Here is a 17,993-nt window from a genome sequence, read left to right on the forward strand (position 1 = left end):
GCCAGTCTTCGACGAGTTGGGTCTTGTGATAATTTTCTCCACAGCCTCTACAGTTATCTTCTTCGTTGTCTTCATTCTCACTTTCAGAAGTATCACAAAGGGAGAAGGGAACTTCTTCACAGCTATACTTTCTGAGATCCTCCGAATGGCTTTGCGTTTTCTAACAATAGGCCATCTATCCCGATTGTCCGGGAGAAATGGCCATATGAATTAAAAAAAGAAACACGCAACTATGATTTATAATTTATAGGTTAAAATGCGTGGAAACTTAACTACTTTACAATAACTGTGCTAAAACATGCAAATATTGTAAAATCTTTTTGCCACCACATATTATGATAACCTCTTGCCTTATATGAAATGTTTATACAAACAAAAAAGTGGAATTTACTTACATTTTCATGTACTTTTTTGTCAAAAACTCACGGACACCTGTCGCCGGTCGCGAAAGGAAGCGTACTAAACTGATATTAGAGCCATTTACTGTTTAATTGTCGATTTTTTTATGTATTGGCCATCTCTCCCGTACGGCCATCTCCCCCGGAATTACCCTAAGCATATCTGCATTTGCACTGATTTGATGTCCAATCTAAATATCCAAAAGGAAAAGGTGACTGACTGACTGACTGATCTATCAACGCACAGTTCAAACTACTGGACGGATCGGGCTGAAACTTGACATGCATGATATTTTCCTCTTAAAAGTTTGGTATAACGAAGGCTCGGGATTGAACCGCGGACCACCCAAATAGGAGGCAGAAGTTAACTTTTCATAATGTTCTCAAAGGTGAAGCTGCACTATAGGCTAGCGTGTTGGACTACGGGTTAAACCCTCCCCATTGCGTGCTCAGAAGTAGATCGGCGCGCGGCGTTGGTTTAGACGATGATGGGTTGAAGCGCTACGGTGCCACAGACAGACAGACTAAGCAGTCAAATTTCTACTATATACTATATCTATTAAATATATATAGATCTATATATAAATCTATATATAAATCTATATCTAAATATATAAAAGGAAAAGGTGAATGACTGACTGACTGACTGACTGACTGACTGATCTATCAACGCACAGCTCAAACTACTGGACGGATCGGGCTGAAATTTGGCATGCAGATAGCTATTATGACGTAGGCATCCGCTAAGAAAGGATTTTTGAAAATTCAACACCTAAGGGGGTGAAATAGGGGTTTGAAATTTGTGAAGTCCACGCGGACATAATACATTAATATGTAATTTTAGCGTATACTTTTGCATAAAATCCGTACCCTTATATAAATGCGAAAGTGTGTTTGTTTGTTGGTTTGTCCTTCAATCACGTCGCAACGGTGCAACGGATTGACGTGATTTTTTGCATGGGTATAGATAAAGACCTGGAGAGTGACATAAGCTACTTTTTATCCCGGAAAATCAAAGAGTTCCCACGGGATTTTTAAAAAATCAAACTCCACGCGTACAAAGTCGCGGGCATCAGCTAGTGGTTTATAAAATGATGGATGGATTACGTAATTTGTCACCTGAAAAGTTTTTGAAACATTTTTGTAAAATGATAATTTAATTGAAACTTTTTTAGATAAGTACATTAATTATAACGTAGTCATTGTCTACAAGTACTTAAGACGTCGCTTGTATTTACACCTTTATTCTATGATATACGTACGACATACGTCATATTTTGTAAATAACGTAAGGGTACATTTAAAGCTTCATAAATTTGCACAATACCTTAGTTGCACCTCTGAACAGACCGGAAAACGTCGTGTGACACCCCTGGATTTTAAATTGTACGTAAAACTTTATACCTAAATTATTTTTAAATGTTACGTTCGATTTTCCTGAATTTTCAATTGTGTCTGAAAAAATAAATAAATAAAATGAGATTGATTTAATTTTTTTAAGAAATTAAATTATTCTTTTTTGTTAATTTAATTTTTTTACAAAATTAATTGTGTTAAGTAGGTAGGTAAGTACCTATTATATTTTTTGGTATTTTACCGACAGCTTTTTTAACAATTTACATAATATTTTCATACGTAAGTAGTAACGTAAGTAATTTATATTTTTATTGAAAATTATAAAATTATTTATTTAAGTACAATTTTTGAAAAAATCTTTATATTACTTTTACAAACCTATTATTACCTAACTATTTGCTATTTTATATTTCAATTACAATTTCGATTTTTTTATTTATGATATAGGAGATCAGTTATTTATAAACACCCTAAAATGAGTTGGTACCTACCTATCTTGTCCTATATTTAATATATAGTTGGTATGTACTAACGATTTGATTTCTTAAATGATTGAAGGCTTATATTACGTGGATTTAGGTTTTTAAAAATTCTGTGGGAAATCTTAAATTTTCCGGGATAAAAAGTAGCCTATGTCCTTCCCCGGGATGCAAGCTATCTCTGTACCAAATTTCGTAAAAATCGGTTGAGCCGTGAATAGCTAGCAGACAGACAGACACACTTTCGCATTTATAATATTAGTATGGATAATATAGAGCTTATTTTCTGCTGTAAAAGCGCGGTCCGTAGACGGCTACGCGGGAATGCGTTGTGTAGAGCCTGCGCGAAGAAATTCTTATCAAGATACACGTCGAAATTTTAGTAGTTTTAGGCAGTACTATCAACTAAGTACACTAAGTTTGTTTTGGAAAACTAGGCACTTTTATAACTCTTACTTAGATAAGGCTAGCTTAAAGTTTCATTGTAATATTTTCTATTAAAAGAAACTTGAATACTAAGTTTAGTAGACGTTCAATGGAGACATCGTCGCGTGTAGATGATCTAAAGAAAGTGAGGGTGCGAGCAGCAAGCCCATACAGTAGAGCAGAAGTTCCCAATTTTATTTGGCCATGGAACCCTAAATTGATCATACTTTTTTGGCGGAACCCTAGCTGGCTATTTTGATAATGATAAATAATTATTATTATAAGTATTGTATATATTGGAACCCTCGTAGCTTTAGTTTTAAGTTTGCGTAATAATTATCACCACTATATCTTAAGCTATCTAAAGCTGTGGTAGCCTAGTGGTTAGGACATCCGCCTTCCAATCGGAGGTCGGGGGTTCGATCCCGGGCACGCACCTCTAACTTTTCGGAGTTATGTGCGTTTTTAAGTAATTAAAATATCACTTGCTTTAACGGTGAAGGAAAACATCGTGAGGAAACCTGCATGCCTGAGAGTTCTCCATAATGTTCTCAAAGGTGTGTGAAGTCTGCCAATCCGCACTTGGCCAGCGTGGTAGACTATGGCCAAAACCATTCTCACTCTGAGAGGAGACCTGTGCTCTGTAGTGAGCCGGTGATGGGTTGATCATGACTATATCTTACAAATCTAACACCATACCAGATCATCAATAAGAGTAATTTATTACCTATTTTGAATAAATCATTTGACTTTTGACTTTGACTTTTATTGCAAAATATTTGTTGTGACAAAGAAATATTATGACGTTAATCACCTCCGTGGCGCAGTGCGTGCACTGTTGTATTAAAAATAGGAGGTCCCGGTTTGATTTCCGGCTCGAGTCTGGTCTGGTGGGAGGCTTCGGCCGCGGCTAGTTACCGCCCTACCGGTAAAGACGTAACCCGATTGAGCATTCCCGTTAAGATGCCGTGTAGAATCCGATTAGTATACTTACAGAGCTTCCATTTTAGACTGCCGTGTAGACGTGACGGTGCGGCGCGGTTATGAGTCCTTTCCACAAACGTTTTATTTAGGTAACTCTCGGACAGACCGTGGGACCCCTGTGACCCTTCCACGGAACCCCAGGGTTCCGCGGACCATGAATTGGGAATCGCTGCAGTGTAGAGGATAGACGCATGCTTGACGCCGAGTTCTTCGAGAATGGTCTTGGTGGACACCAAATCTAAACGCGTGTTAATTTTCAGATTGAAAATTTCAGTCACTACCTTTGTATAGTTTGCGACAGGTCGAGATGCCAATCGGGGTATGAGGCCGGAGGCGGGTGTGCGGGGTGTCCCCACCCGGATTATCATCTCGCCCTATTGCGTATAAATCCCGCAAATTGCTAATGCGCGTGGCCGCCATTTTAGCCAAGTTTCGAGCTGATGGTATGTTTTACTTAAATATACGTCAAATGACGTCATCTCGATGTTAATGAGACATGGTTCCAGCGCAATAGCAATTTGCGGTATTTAAAGAAGGTAGGTACCTGCTACCTTGTAGGCAGCTGAATGCAAAGCCGAATAATTATTAATTCTATTTCTCATGTATTTCTCTTTTGTTGCAGACATGACATCAAGAGAGTGACAAGTATAAAACCATCATGGCCGCCGCCGATCACAGTGCTGTGCCGATCATGAAAAGGAACCACGTGAAAAGTCTGAAAACGCTAGAAAAATGTAGTAATGGGACAGTGAATGTGGATAAAAATTCCGATGTCGATGACGATAACTACTGTCTCGAGTGTAACAATAGAGATAAAATCGACAAAATCGGCGTAGACTTTAATATGAATAAATCGGATCGACTTTCGGAAATTCAAGAGTTCTACAACGGGAAGAATGTGTTGATTACTGGAGCTACAGGTAATTTTTTGGGGTTCCAATTCATTCCCACAAGAAAGAGATGTAGTATTGAGATAATGCACCAGTAAGAGAAGGATAAAGCTATCAGTTGATGATGCAGACGGATGCGGGCTAACCTGGAAGGGTTATGGCAGTTTTTATTAAACCAACACCCCTTTGGTTTCTATACGGCATTGTAGCGGAACGCTAAATCGCTTGGCGGCACGGCTTTTATTATAAAAATTTTTTTTTTTATTCCGATACAGATTAGCAAATATTTTTTTTACATATTTAGATTTGTTTTAGGATTCCTCGGCAAAATCCTCATGGAGAAACTGCTGCGATGCTGTCCAGGGGTGGAGAATCTATACCTACTAGTGCGGCAAAAACGCGGGAAGGACATCTATACGAGGATAGAAGAAGTCTTCGACGATCCCGTATGTACAAATCTACAATACTTAGATTAATAGGTTATACTAAAAACTGCCTCGTTGGATTGCGAAGCTTGTTCGATTGCGGATGACGAAGTCCTGGGTTCGATTTCCGGGTTGGGCCAAAAATCCCGATGTTAGGAAGACAAGACAGACAGACAACGAAGTTAACCCATAAAGATTCCTTTCTTTCTCTGGCGATTCGAAACCCTAAGAGCGGTGCACTGCATCCGATCCGAATCCTTGAAAATACATCCGAAGTAGCCATAGAACTATTTGTATGGTAGCTTACGCACCATATTCGATTCCCGTCATCCGATTTCTCTCCGTTACGGCGTTTACGCACTCATCCGATCCGAGTTCGTGAAAATACGTTACTTTTTGTTTTGTATGGTAGCTTAGCTGACATATGTCGTAGATATTATTTATATCCGTATTTTCACGGATTCGGATCGGATGAGTGGGTGATCGCTGTTATCCGTGAGAATACTTCGGATGTGCGTCGGATTCAATTCGGACATTATGACGTAGATATTTCAAAGATGTCCACTGAATAGCTTGGATTTGGATCAGAGATCGGATTAGTGCGTAAGCAATATCCGAATTCGGTCGAATTTAAATCTGTATTTGTACGGATTCGGATCGGATAAGTGCGTAACGACTGTAAAAATAAATTATGTAAAAATTTAAATTATTTTATTATTTATTTATTTATTTAAATATTATTATGTAATTATGTCTCATCTAAACTTATAAAAGGATTGACTGACTGATCTATCAACGTACCTACAGCTCAAACTACTGGACAGATCGGACTGAAATTTGGCATGCAGGTAGCTATTGTGTCGTGAGCATCCGCTAAGAAAGGATTTTTGAAAATTCAACCCCTAAGGGGTACAATAGGGATTTGAAATTTGTGTAGTCAACGCGGACGAAATCGCGAGCATAAGCTAGTAATTTATAAGCTGTTATAAGTAAGCACCTAAGTCTTGGATGAATGCCTCTATGACCTAAGTATACACTTGACAATGACATCAATAATTACTCTTCAGACACTTTACAATGTCAAGTAGGTACCTACCTATATTTTTTTGCAACGTACCTATCTGTTACAACTATACAACAGTGCAAATTAAACTTTTTGCAACGTACCTATCTACTACAACTATACAACAGTGCAAATTAAACTTTTTGCAACGTACCTATCTACTACAACTATACAACAGTTCAAATTAAACTTTTTGCAACGTACCTATCTACTACAACTATACAACAGTGCAAATTAAACTTTTTGCAACGTACCTATCTACTACAACTATACAACAGTGCAAATTAAACTTTTTGCAACGTACCTATCTACTACAACTATACAACAGTGCAAATTAAACTTTTTGCAACGTACCTATCTACTACCACTATACAACAGTGCAAATTAAACTTTTTGCATATTATTACAAGTAGGTATCTATCCTATTCCAATTTACAAGTACTTAGCTACTTACCTGTCCACAAAAGGAAAAACGGAACTCTTATAGGATCACTTTGTTGTCTGTTTGTCTGTCGGTCTGTAAAAAAACCTACAGGGTACTTCCCGTTGACCTAGAATCATGAAATTTGGCAGGTAGGTAGGTCTTATAGCTGACATTCGGGGAAAAATCTGAAAACCGTGAATTTGTGGTTACCTACACAAAAAAACTTAAATTGTTGTCATGAACTAATAATTAGTATTTTCAATTTTTGAAGTAAGATAACTATATCAAGTGGGGTATCATATGAAAGATCTTCACCTGTGCATTCTAAAACAGTTTTTTATTTATTTATATGTATTATAGTTTCTGAATTAGCGTGCAAAATGTCGAAAAAATACGACTTTAGTAGTACGGAACCCTCATTGCGCGAGCCTGACTCGCACTTGGCCGTTTTTTTTTTATTTTTGAAAACGTGCGACCATACTGTTTTAATATTAAGTCATGTGCTTTTGCGTGCGAGGTTGCCATTCGAGCACCTAGGGACCCCAAAGTCTATTTTTCGAACTGTGTCCTGCTTCGCTACCCGTTGAGCCATGTTGGTCACTCTGGTTCTCTTAAGACCTGAAATGATGGTAGAGCATAATATAAAATACTAGATGATGCTCGCGACTTAGTCCGCGTGGTTTTAGGTTTTTAGAAAATCCCGTGGGAACTCTTTGATTTTCTGGGATAAAAGTTGCCTATGTCAATTTCCGGGATGCAAGTTACCTCTGCACCAAACGTCATATATATCAGTTAAGCGGATGGGCCTTTAAGAATCCCGTGGGAACTCATTGATTTTCCGGGATAAAAAGTAGCCTATGTCCTTCCCCGGGATGTAAGCTAACTCTGTACAATATTTCATCAAAATCGGTTAAACTGTTGAGCCGTGAAAAGCTGACAGACAGAAAGACAGACAGACAGACAGAGACACTTTCGCATTTGTAATATTAGTATGAATTGTTCCTATTGGTATTTGTGTGGAGACTGGATACCGACTTTATGGTTATTTGCACAGTGTAGTGTATCTTTACGAGATTCCGCGAAACAGACTTGCAAACAAACAAACTTAACTTGGCCAAGGTTAGTAGGTAACTTATGTTACAGTACAGGTCCGTTTTATTTATTTCTTTTATATATGGGTAGGTATACCATACTTACCATTTAGCTCAATGAAAATCCTTATTATAAATGCGAAAGTGTGTTTATTTGTTGGTTTGTTAGTTTGTCCTTCAATCACGTCGCAACGGTGTAACGGATTAACGTGATTTGTTTTAATCTCTTATCTAATTACTATACATATGATGCCCGCGAGGAATGGTGCCAATAATAGGTACTAACTGCATTTCCGCGCTGGACAGCCAGGCTGATCTGGTGCGCAAAAAATAAGCCAGCCCTTCGGTCACCAGATGAGGCTATGAATCGCGGTGAAATGTCTCGTAATTTTTTTTATGACTAAGACAAAGGCAAACGGAATAAATTACTATAACAAGAAATTGAAAAAAATTATGCTGAGTTTCTTGTAGGCTCTATCAGAAACCTACTTACCGCCGTACTACGTATACTTATACTTAATCGTTACTTAAGTTTAGTTAGGTAAAACGAGACAAAGCTATATCTCTCACATAAATCTGTCTCGTTTTAACTCAATCTTAAGTAACGATTAGCGACTCTGAGTACGGCGGTTAGTAGACTCTTTAAGAAATCCAAACGTAAAAGTCGAGGGGACAAGCTAGTTTATTAAAATGAGTAACCAACTAAATTACGTACTTAGATTTTACTAACCCGCTGGTTCTAGAAACTCAGATTTTGCGCGTAGGTTCTCTAATGTCTATAATGTATCTAGACTATAGAGAACAACTAGCCCATGCTCGCGACTTCGTCCGCGGGAACTACATAAATTTCAAACCCCCATTTGACCCACTTAGGGTTGGAATTTTGTAAAAATCCTTGCTTAGTGGATAGATAGGTACCTAAGTATAATACTCTTTACAAAGAACACACCCTCCAAATTCCACGTCTCTAGGACCAGTGGTTTAAGCTGTGCGTTGATATATAAGTCAGTCAGTCAGTCAGGACTTTTAAAAATCTAAGTCGACAAAATCTTAGGCTAGGTAAAATCAGAAGGTATAATCAGAAATATTATCCCCCGTATTAGATCCTCATTTAGAATCTAAATGATGATCTAATACGGGGGGGATACGATGATTCATGACATTTTGATTAATCTAAATTTTAGATTAATCAAAATGTCATGTTTAATACTTAACTCATGATGTTGCCCGCGACTTCGTTCGCGTGGATTAAGTTTTTAAAATGCCGTGGGAACTCTTTCATTTTCCGAGATGAAAAGTAGCCTATGCCCATCTCTGAGATGGCAGATATCTCTGTACCAAATGTTAAACGGATGGGCTTTAAAACCCCCTGGGAACTCTGATTTTCCGGGATAAAAGTGGCCCTGTCATTCTCCAATGCACTTACAGTGGTAAGCACTGTGGTCTTATTAGTGGGAGGTCCCGGGTTCGAGTCCTGGCAGGGGGTTGGGATTTGATTTTATAATTTCTAAATTTCTGGCCTGGTCCGGTCACGGCTTCGGCCGTGGCTAGTTACGGCAAAGCCGTGCCGCCAAGCAATTATGCGTTCCGGTACGATGCCGTGTAGAAACCAAAGGGGCATGGGCTTAATAAAATCAGCCAATCCCCTTCCAGGTTAGCCCGCTTCTATCTTACGACTGCATCATCACTTACCACCAAGTGAGTAACTTTTCACACACATACACACACGACACGCATTCGTAATATTAGTTAGTAAATATTATGGATAATGGATTTATTCATAACGTCATAATAATATTATGATACGCAGACCGTTAACGACGTGTCGTGTCAATTATTTAACAAGACTCATGATTAGTTTGGTAATTACCTTTTTATGAAGAATCGATGAACCGTCAATCATAGACGCAGACTGCAAAGTTGACAGATTCGAGGTCAATACACATAGGTATTTCTGAGCTAGCGCGCACCACGGAAAATTTCCGTACGTTTTTCCTCGCACACATAGAAGTGAGCGCACTGCGGATTAATTCCGCACCGGATTTTGAAAGATTAAAATTCAAATTTTTTAGGGTTCCGTACCTCAAAAGGAAAAACGGAACCCTTATAGGATTACTTTGTTGTCTGTCTGTCTGTCTGTCTGACTGTCCGTCTGTCTGTCAAGAAACCTACAGGGTACTTCCCGTTGACCTAGAATCATGAAATTTGGCAGGTAGGTAGATCTTATAGCTGACATTTGGGAAAAAATCTGAAAACCGTGAATTTAGGGTTAGATCACACAAAAAAAATTAAATTGTGGTCATGAACTAATAATTAGTATTTTCAACTTTCGAAGTGAGTGACTATATCAAGTGGGGTATCATATGAAAGGTCTTCACCTGTACATTCTAAACCAGATTTTTATTTATTTTTATGCATAATAGTTTTTGAATTATCGTGCAAAATGTCGAAAAAATACGACTGTAGTACGGAACCCTCATTGCGCGAGCCTGACTCGCACTTGGCCGGTTTTTTTTGAAACGCACCGCAACTCACCGCACCCTGTGCGCGCTAGCTCTAATTTTTACATTAAAACATGTTGAGCCGTGATCCTCTTATTCGATTAAAGATTGAATTCCGGGCAATTCTCTAATTTTTCAGAGTTATATTATGTGCGTTAGCATTAATTGATATCACTTGAGTAAGGAAAAAATCGTGAGGAAACCTTCACACCTGAGAGTCATCCATAATGTTCTCAAAGGTGTGTGAAGTCTGCGAATCCGCACTTGGCCAGCTTGGTAGACTAGGGCCTAATCCCTTCTCAATCTGAGAGGTGACCTGCGCTTAGTAGTGGGCCGGCGATAGGTTGAAAGCCCTGTTTTCTCCCGCTGGGAGACCAATCATTTATCTAAGGGTAGGTACCTAGTACCTACTTGATTGAAATCTCATGACGGTCTGACAGATGCTTAGTAATAGGGTTCCGTTGGCACCCTTCAGGTAAGGAACCCAGGCAAGCATAGGAACTGTCGATCGGGTAAGGCCTCGTTTACGGAGACGCGGGGCGTCGCGCGTTGCGATGGGCGGCGCGGCCCGCACTGATTTTAAACATATGGCGTTGTATGAGTGCGTTTACGGAGAAGCAATTTTAGACGCGTTTGTTTGAGATGGAGCGTTTTTTGCAACCGAGCCCGCGGATGGCATCGACGCGTCCCACGCGGCGTTTATCGTGGCGGCGCACGCGGCGGCAATTCTCGATGAAGCGATGCCCGCAGCGGAACCTTCTGCCAGTCTTTATTTGAAAATCGCATAACGCAGACGCGCCCGCCGCGTGCAACGCCGCGGGCGCAGCGGCGGGCACCGCCACTCTTCCCGCCTCGCATCTCTATGAACAACATCGTATATTGTCATATGTTTGTGATTAAGCGCGCGATGCAAAGTGCCGCTTCACGCGCCGCCGCACCGTAAACAAAAAAAACGTACGACGCGCCGCGAGACGCCACGCCACACGCGACGCGCGACGCCCCGCGTCTCCGTAAACGAGGCCTAGTGTAGTGACACCCCAACCTAGCTACCTAGGTAGTAGGTACCTATAACAACGCACCTACCTACCTATTTACAGTTTTTGCAACATCGATGCAGCAAAAAAATACCTGAGTAAATTACCTCTACTTATTGCTGTTTTATTTTCATTTAGCAAACAGTTAGAAGCCGTTGACCTCGGGTACATCGCGCAAAAAGTGCTATTTTTGTACGATGTACGACGGAACCCTTCGTGTGCGAGTTTATTATATTACTAGCTTATGCCCGCGACTTCGTCCGCGTGGACTACTCAAATTTCGAACCCCTATTTCACCCCCTTAGAATTTGTAAAAATCCTTTCTTAGCGGACGCCTACGTCATAATCTAACGGCATGCCGAATTTCAGCGCGATCCGTCCAGTAGTTTGAGCTGTGCGTTGATAGATCAGTCAGTCAGTCAGTCACCTTTTCCTTTTATATATTACTAGCTTATGCTCGCGACTTCATCCGCGTGGACTCTTAGGGGTTGAATTTTCAAAAATCCTTTCTTAGCGGATGCCTACGTCATAAAAGCTATCTGCATGCCAAATTTCAGCCTGATCCGTCCAGTAGTTTGAGCTGTGCGTTGATAGATCAGTCAGTCAGTCAGCCAGTCACCTTTTCCTTTTATATATTTAGATATAGATTATTACTAGCTAATGCGCACGACTTCGTTGGCGTGGATTTAGGTTTTTAAAAATCCCATCGGAACTCTTTGATTTTCCGAGATAAAAAGTAGCCTATGTCACTCTCCAGGTCTTTGACTATACCCATGCAAAAAATCATGTCAATCCGTTGCGACGTGATTGAAGGACAAACCAACAAACAAGCACACTTTCGCATTTATAATAAGGATAGGTACTGATTGTCAAAGCTCAAGAATTTATGTAATAACTAATACCTAATGAGCGCCTTAAACAAGGTCAAATATTTATTTAAACTAAAAAAACTTTTAAAAACCATGGTTTTAACTAGAACAAACCGGTCAATTTAATGTAATAATTTTTAGGGTGCCGCACCTCTAAAGGAAACAAAGAACCCTTATAGGATCACTTTGTTGTCTGTTTGTTTTTCACATGCTATCTGTGCAATAGTTCATTTCTAGTTAATCACGGGTTTTTCACGTGCATTGAAATAGGTTGCTTTGCATTTTCAATGAAATACAGTAACATCCGTGTCAGTTTAAACATAGGACCTCTCGTTATGAACAAATAGCTAACACCAGGCATAAGTATATTGATTTAGTTGGCGAGTAAACAGATTTTTTCACTATTTACACACTTTACACCTCTCGTTGTTTACTAGGTACGTACTTATATGCGATTTCCCTGTCCATAAACTTTTGTATACGGTATACTTTAAAGTATCATCATCATGAACCTATCGCCGGCTCACTGCAGAGCACGGGTCTCCTCTCAGAGTGAGAAGGGTTTGACCATAGTCTGGAGTTGAGAACATTATGGAGAACTCTCAGGCATGCAGGTTTCCTCACGATGTTTTCCTTCACCGTTAAAGCAAGTTATATTTAATTACTTACAACGCACATATGAGGGCAGAGTTTTCTCGTACGATGCCGTAAGCGATGAAAGGACAATGACATAATTTCTATAGAACCGTGACCCATTTTATTATATAAAAGTCCTTTACACGTATGCTTTATGGAGCATTTTGTTGCTGTTTCATCACTGATAACTAAACATAGGATTTAACACCTCTATAACTTGCGGTTTTTCATTAAATCTAAGTTTAAACTACAATGATTCTTGGTTATATGCAATTTACCTATAATATTGAGAAACTAAATGGAAACAAATAAAAACATCCGCAAGTTTAAAATCACAATTTTTAATTTTTGAGTGGTTATTTAATTTATTTTAGCGTTTAAACTACCGTGAGTGATTTCCATTATAAATACTATCTGTCCCGGCTTACGTGTGTAGTCGACGTTAGCCCGACTAGTTTCGAACCCATCCGGGGTCCTTTTTCAAGGGAGTCCGTCCGCGCACGCGCGGGCAGTCAAAACCGCGGCGCGTGCGCGGACGGACTCCCTTGAAAAAGGACCCCGGATGGGTTCGAAACTAGTCGGGCTAACGTCGACTACACACGTGAGTAAGCCGGGACAGATAGTATTTATAATGGTTATTTAATACTAGGATAATTATCATTAACTTATATTGTGTGTAAATTGGTGGGCCAGGATCTGTCATTCTCCTTTTTGCGTTGCGTCAACGCATCGCATTGTGATGCGGCATCGTTTTTGCGATGCGATATCGCACCGCAGTGTAGTGGCCTCAGCCTAAATCGCTTGCCGGCATGGATTTGCCGAACATTTTTACATGAAATGTAGATTTTTTTTAAATTCCAGGTTTTTAGTCGCCTCAAAGAAGAAGTACCAAAGTTCCGACACAAAATAGTCGCAATACCAGCGGACTGCGAGGCCGCGGGGTTAGGACTTACTATTAGCGATAGACAAACACTAATTGAAAAGGTGAGGCTATTTATACCTAGTTACACTTAATTACAAACTGCTTTTATGTTCTGAACCCGAAGGCATTCCGAACCAGTGGTAGATGCATTTGACGATTCAAAAGTACTTGAAAAACTTAGTGTTGAGTACCTACTTGATATTCGTGCCTTTTGGTGAGGAGACCTTAGGGCCGTGGGGCCCGGAGGCTCGAGCTCTTTTTGAGGAAATTTCGAAAAGGGTTACTGAGCCAACCGGGGACCCGAGAGCTGGCAGCTACCTTGGTCAAAGAATTAGTTTGGTCATCCAAATGGGTAATGCTGCCAGCATCTTGGGTACAATGCCTCGCTGCGGTGGTCTCGATTATTTTAGTTTTAATTTAATGTGTTTTTTTTACTTTAGTAAATAAAGTTTATTTAAATATAGAATAAAAAATATTTTTATTTTATTATTTTTATCCGTCCGTCCGTCTGTCTGTCAGTGGGCTTTATCTCGTGAACCGTAATAGATAGAGAAGTGCGCAGAATGTGTATTTCTATTGCCATAAAATTAAAAAAAAATGTTTAAAAAAGTGTTGTTTTATACAATGGTATGCGCTACGGAACCCTTCGTGTGCGAGGCCGACTCGCTCTTGACTGATTTTTCTTATTGGCTTTTTCTTTTCTCATTCTTCTTAATTTTTTTTATTATGTGGTAACTGAAACAATGGGAAATGATGGATAAAACGCTGCCTGTGTAAGCACGAGCATGAGTTTCTTAATTAATAATGGTAGGTACGTTAATAAGAGTCTTCGCTCGAAATCTGAACCTAATTAAACTAAAATTTAGTTCCTTGTAAGAATGTTTCTGACAGCTGTCTTCAAAAAATAATTAAAGATGAGAATTAAAATTATAAAAAAAAATGAAAAGAAAAATGCTTAGTTGCACACAGTTACCTACTCACAAATTCACAAGTCATACTTTGTAATGAATAAATTAAGCAAAAAATATAAATTAAATAACAAGTTACATTTACATCGGTGTACTAAAAGTTCCCGAAAAGTGCACCTCTTGATTTTTTTTTGGGTAGTAGGTACCTACTTATTAGCCGAAATATACAAAATGTTAGTAATTTTTAGGGTTCCGTACCTCAAAAGCAAAACGGGACCCTTATAGGATCACTTTGTTGTCTGTCCGTCAAGAAACCTATAGGGTATTTCCCGTTGATCTAGAACCATGAAAATATATGGCAGGAAGGTAGGTCTTATAGCAGACATGAGGAGAAAAATCTGAAAACCATTAATTTGTGGTTACATCACAAGAAAAAAGTTAAAATGTGTTCATGAACAAATATTGCTATTTTCAACTTTCAAAGTAAGATTACTATAACAAGTGAAGTATTGTATGAAAGGGCTGTACTTGTACATTTTAAAACAGATTTTTATTTATTTTTATGCATCATAGTTTTTGAATTATCCTGCAAAATGTCGAAAAAATACGACTGTAATACGGAACCCTCAGTGCGCGAGCCCGACTCGCACTTGGCCGGTTTTTTTTTTGGATAGTAGGTAGGTACTTATTAGCCAAAATATACAAAATGTTAGTAATTTTTTGTAAGTGCCAATAAGAAATCTGGCAGATTAAAAATTATGTACAAGTTTTTTGTAGTGAGCCTGTGATTGTACCTAATTAATTTAGTTTTGTTGTTCCGCTAAGTAACGCCTGCTTCTATCCAACATGTATGTGACTTTTCCAGGTCAACATTATCTTCCACTCGGCGGCGACAGTCAAGTTCGACGAGCATTTGCGCGCGGCGCTCGTGACCAATGTTCGGGCGCCACTGTATTTGTTGCAACTGGCCAAAGATATTAAACAACTGAAGGTATGATAGTCTCATCATCACCAACCGATAGACGTCCACTGCTGGACATAGGTCTCTTGTAACATCCACACGCCACGGTCTTGGGCGCCTCCTGAGTCCAGCGGCTCCCTGCGATTCATATTTTAATGTAGATAACGGTTTACCACGATTAATTTGAAGATTTTATTTGTCGATTTTTCAACTCATACATGGGTCGTGGTCACGACGGGACTGCGGTGCTGCGAGAGACGAAGTTCGAGCTGTCAAGGGCAGTAGCGAACTACCCTCTTTCTTGAACTTCACGATATTCACCATCCACAAAACATTGGATTGAACTCCACAATCCTCGAGTTCTCTCCACAGACCGCCACTATCTATATACCTAGACTAGTGCGCGAAGCGATTGAAATTCGCAAACACCAGAATTTTAATCGTGAGGATCGTTTTAAATTAGCAAGCATGTGGAATCCAGTGGTAGAATTATGCAAATTGTTATCGCACTTGTAATAAAATATTATCTCTGACGGAAGTCACGTGATCTGTTTCGTCGATATCTTGAGTCGATTGTATAAATACGGTAAGGCGATTGCCCAAAACCTGCATCAATCATTATTATAATCTCAATTGTTCTGATTGGCTGAATTTGTACTTACGATTCTTGTTGCAACAATGCATTGTAGCCAACCAATCAGAGGTGATTGCGATCGTGACTTTGTAGCTGTCATTCTCCCGCAATCGCGCTGGTGGTTGATGAATTTTAAGAGAGTCTCGTTCCGACGCGAGACTCGATCGACTATTGAGCCTTTTGTATTTAGGTCGCCATTTTGATTGTGGTTGCAATAGCAATTGTGCCCTAATCAAGTTAATATTGCAGTAAGGTTATATAAAAGGTACCTAAATATCTCGATAAGCCTACTCGCGTCGTGATGAATATTTAAATTCTCTCTGGTGTGTTTGTAAAACCAAAACAGAATCGTACGACATCGAGAGTTAATAGTGACGTTGTGAGTGTATTTTGCCGGACAGCTCGTGAAATTCCAGCGAAAAGAACAAGAAAGATGGTAGCTCGCTATTGCCCATAACAGCTCGAACTTCATCTCTCGCAGCAGTGATTCATGAAAATGCCTCTATCTTCCAGGTGTTCATGCACATTTCGACGGCGTACTCAAACTCCCATCTCTATCACATAGAGGAGAAGTTCTACCCGTGCGAGGGGGATAGCGACAAGCTGCAGCGGACGATCGACAAACTGACGGATGATCAGATCAACGATGTGCTCCCTACGTGAGGATATTTAGACTTTCAGCTTTCACACTATTTCGCAGCTATTACACACTAGCGACTTGCCCCGGCAGCCATTTCGTAGGGATCTCTAATTTTTTGGAAATAAAATGAAGCCTATATCACTCAGGAATAATGCAGCTTCTGCTGGTGAAAGAATTTACAAAATCGCTTCAGTTGTTCTAGAGATTACTTCCTACAAACAAACTTATATAGTTATATACTTATATATATTGATTTTATATAGTATTTATATCCATGTATATTGTATATATTATATTATATTTTATAGTATGTACCTATTAGAGTGTATGTGTTTATATATACCTATATATATTTATATATATATTATATTTATAGCTACATTGCGACTCCCCGTCTTACAGTTCTATAAGTTCTTAAGTATGGGTTGCCTGGAAGAGATCACTTTAGTGATAAGGTCGCCCTTTGTTTTTTAAGTGTATCCTGTATTCTTACTCTCTGTAAATCTATTAACAATAAAGTTATTTTAAATTTAAATTTTAAATTAAACTTGTAAATGAACGAATAATTAGTATTTTCAACTTTTAAAGTAAGATTACTAAGTATACCAAGTGGGGTATCATATGAAAGGGATTTACCTGTGCATTCTAAAACAGATTTTTATTTATTTTTATGCATCATAGTTTTTGAATTATCGTGCAAAAATGTCGAAAAAATACGACTGTAGTACGGAACCCTCGGTGCGCGAGTCTGATTCGCATTTGGCCGGTTTTTTTTGTTAAAATCACTAACCTGTGGCGTGTTCCAGCATCCTAGGCAAATGGCCCAACACGTACACATTTACAAAGGCCCTAGCGGAGAATGAACTAAGACTGAATTCGAGCAACGTACCACTGGGGATCTTCCGACCGGCGATAGGTACGAGTAGCTGTACTTTATTTACTACCTATAGTACGCGACAGGTCGAGATGACAAGTGAGTGCCCCCGCCTCATACTCCAATTGCCATCTCAACCTGTCACGGACTATATCTAAGAAGATAAATTTCCTAAAAATAATTGGTAAAGAAAGAAAGAAAAAACATCACTTTATACCTAAGGGTTGGTTATCCCGGCGCTTCCGCCACTTAAGGTGACGCAGTACGCTCGACCGAACCTGTTTGCTTTTCACTTGACATTGTATGAGAAAGGTGAGAGGCACGATGATTTTCACCGAAATCAAGGGTTTAGGAAAAGTATTTTTGAGCAAAAACTACTGAGTTTGTTGTTGCAAATTATAGTTATATCAACTAATGAAGAAATAAACTATGTTTGATGTTAAATTTCTTTAGAATTTTCATACCCCTAATCTCATTT

At 39.2% G+C, this 17,993-nt stretch overlaps 1 protein-coding gene across 1 annotated transcript in view; it reads left to right on the plus strand.

Annotated features, from left to right (window-relative positions):
- Positions 1 to 1,656: 1,656 nt before the first annotated feature.
- The window catches only part of LOC117984870 (fatty acyl-CoA reductase wat-like), a 29,460-nt gene continuing 13,123 nt past the window's right edge, over positions 1,657 to 17,993 (plus strand). The window contains exons 1-7 of the mRNA XM_069501030.1: positions 1,657 to 1,784; positions 4,266 to 4,563; positions 4,849 to 4,979; positions 13,438 to 13,560; positions 15,272 to 15,397; positions 16,515 to 16,660; positions 17,448 to 17,557. Of these exons, the coding sequence (XP_069357131.1) occupies positions 4,302 to 4,563; positions 4,849 to 4,979; positions 13,438 to 13,560; positions 15,272 to 15,397; positions 16,515 to 16,660; positions 17,448 to 17,557 (898 nt within the window). The 5' untranslated portion in view covers positions 1,657 to 1,784; positions 4,266 to 4,301. The remainder of the gene's footprint in view (positions 1,785 to 4,265; positions 4,564 to 4,848; positions 4,980 to 13,437; positions 13,561 to 15,271; positions 15,398 to 16,514; positions 16,661 to 17,447; positions 17,558 to 17,993) is intronic.

The sequence above is a fragment of the Maniola hyperantus genome, chromosome 9 (assembly GCF_902806685.2).
Source record: "Maniola hyperantus chromosome 9, iAphHyp1.2, whole genome shotgun sequence".
NCBI lineage: Eukaryota > Metazoa > Arthropoda > Insecta > Lepidoptera > Nymphalidae > Maniola > Maniola hyperantus.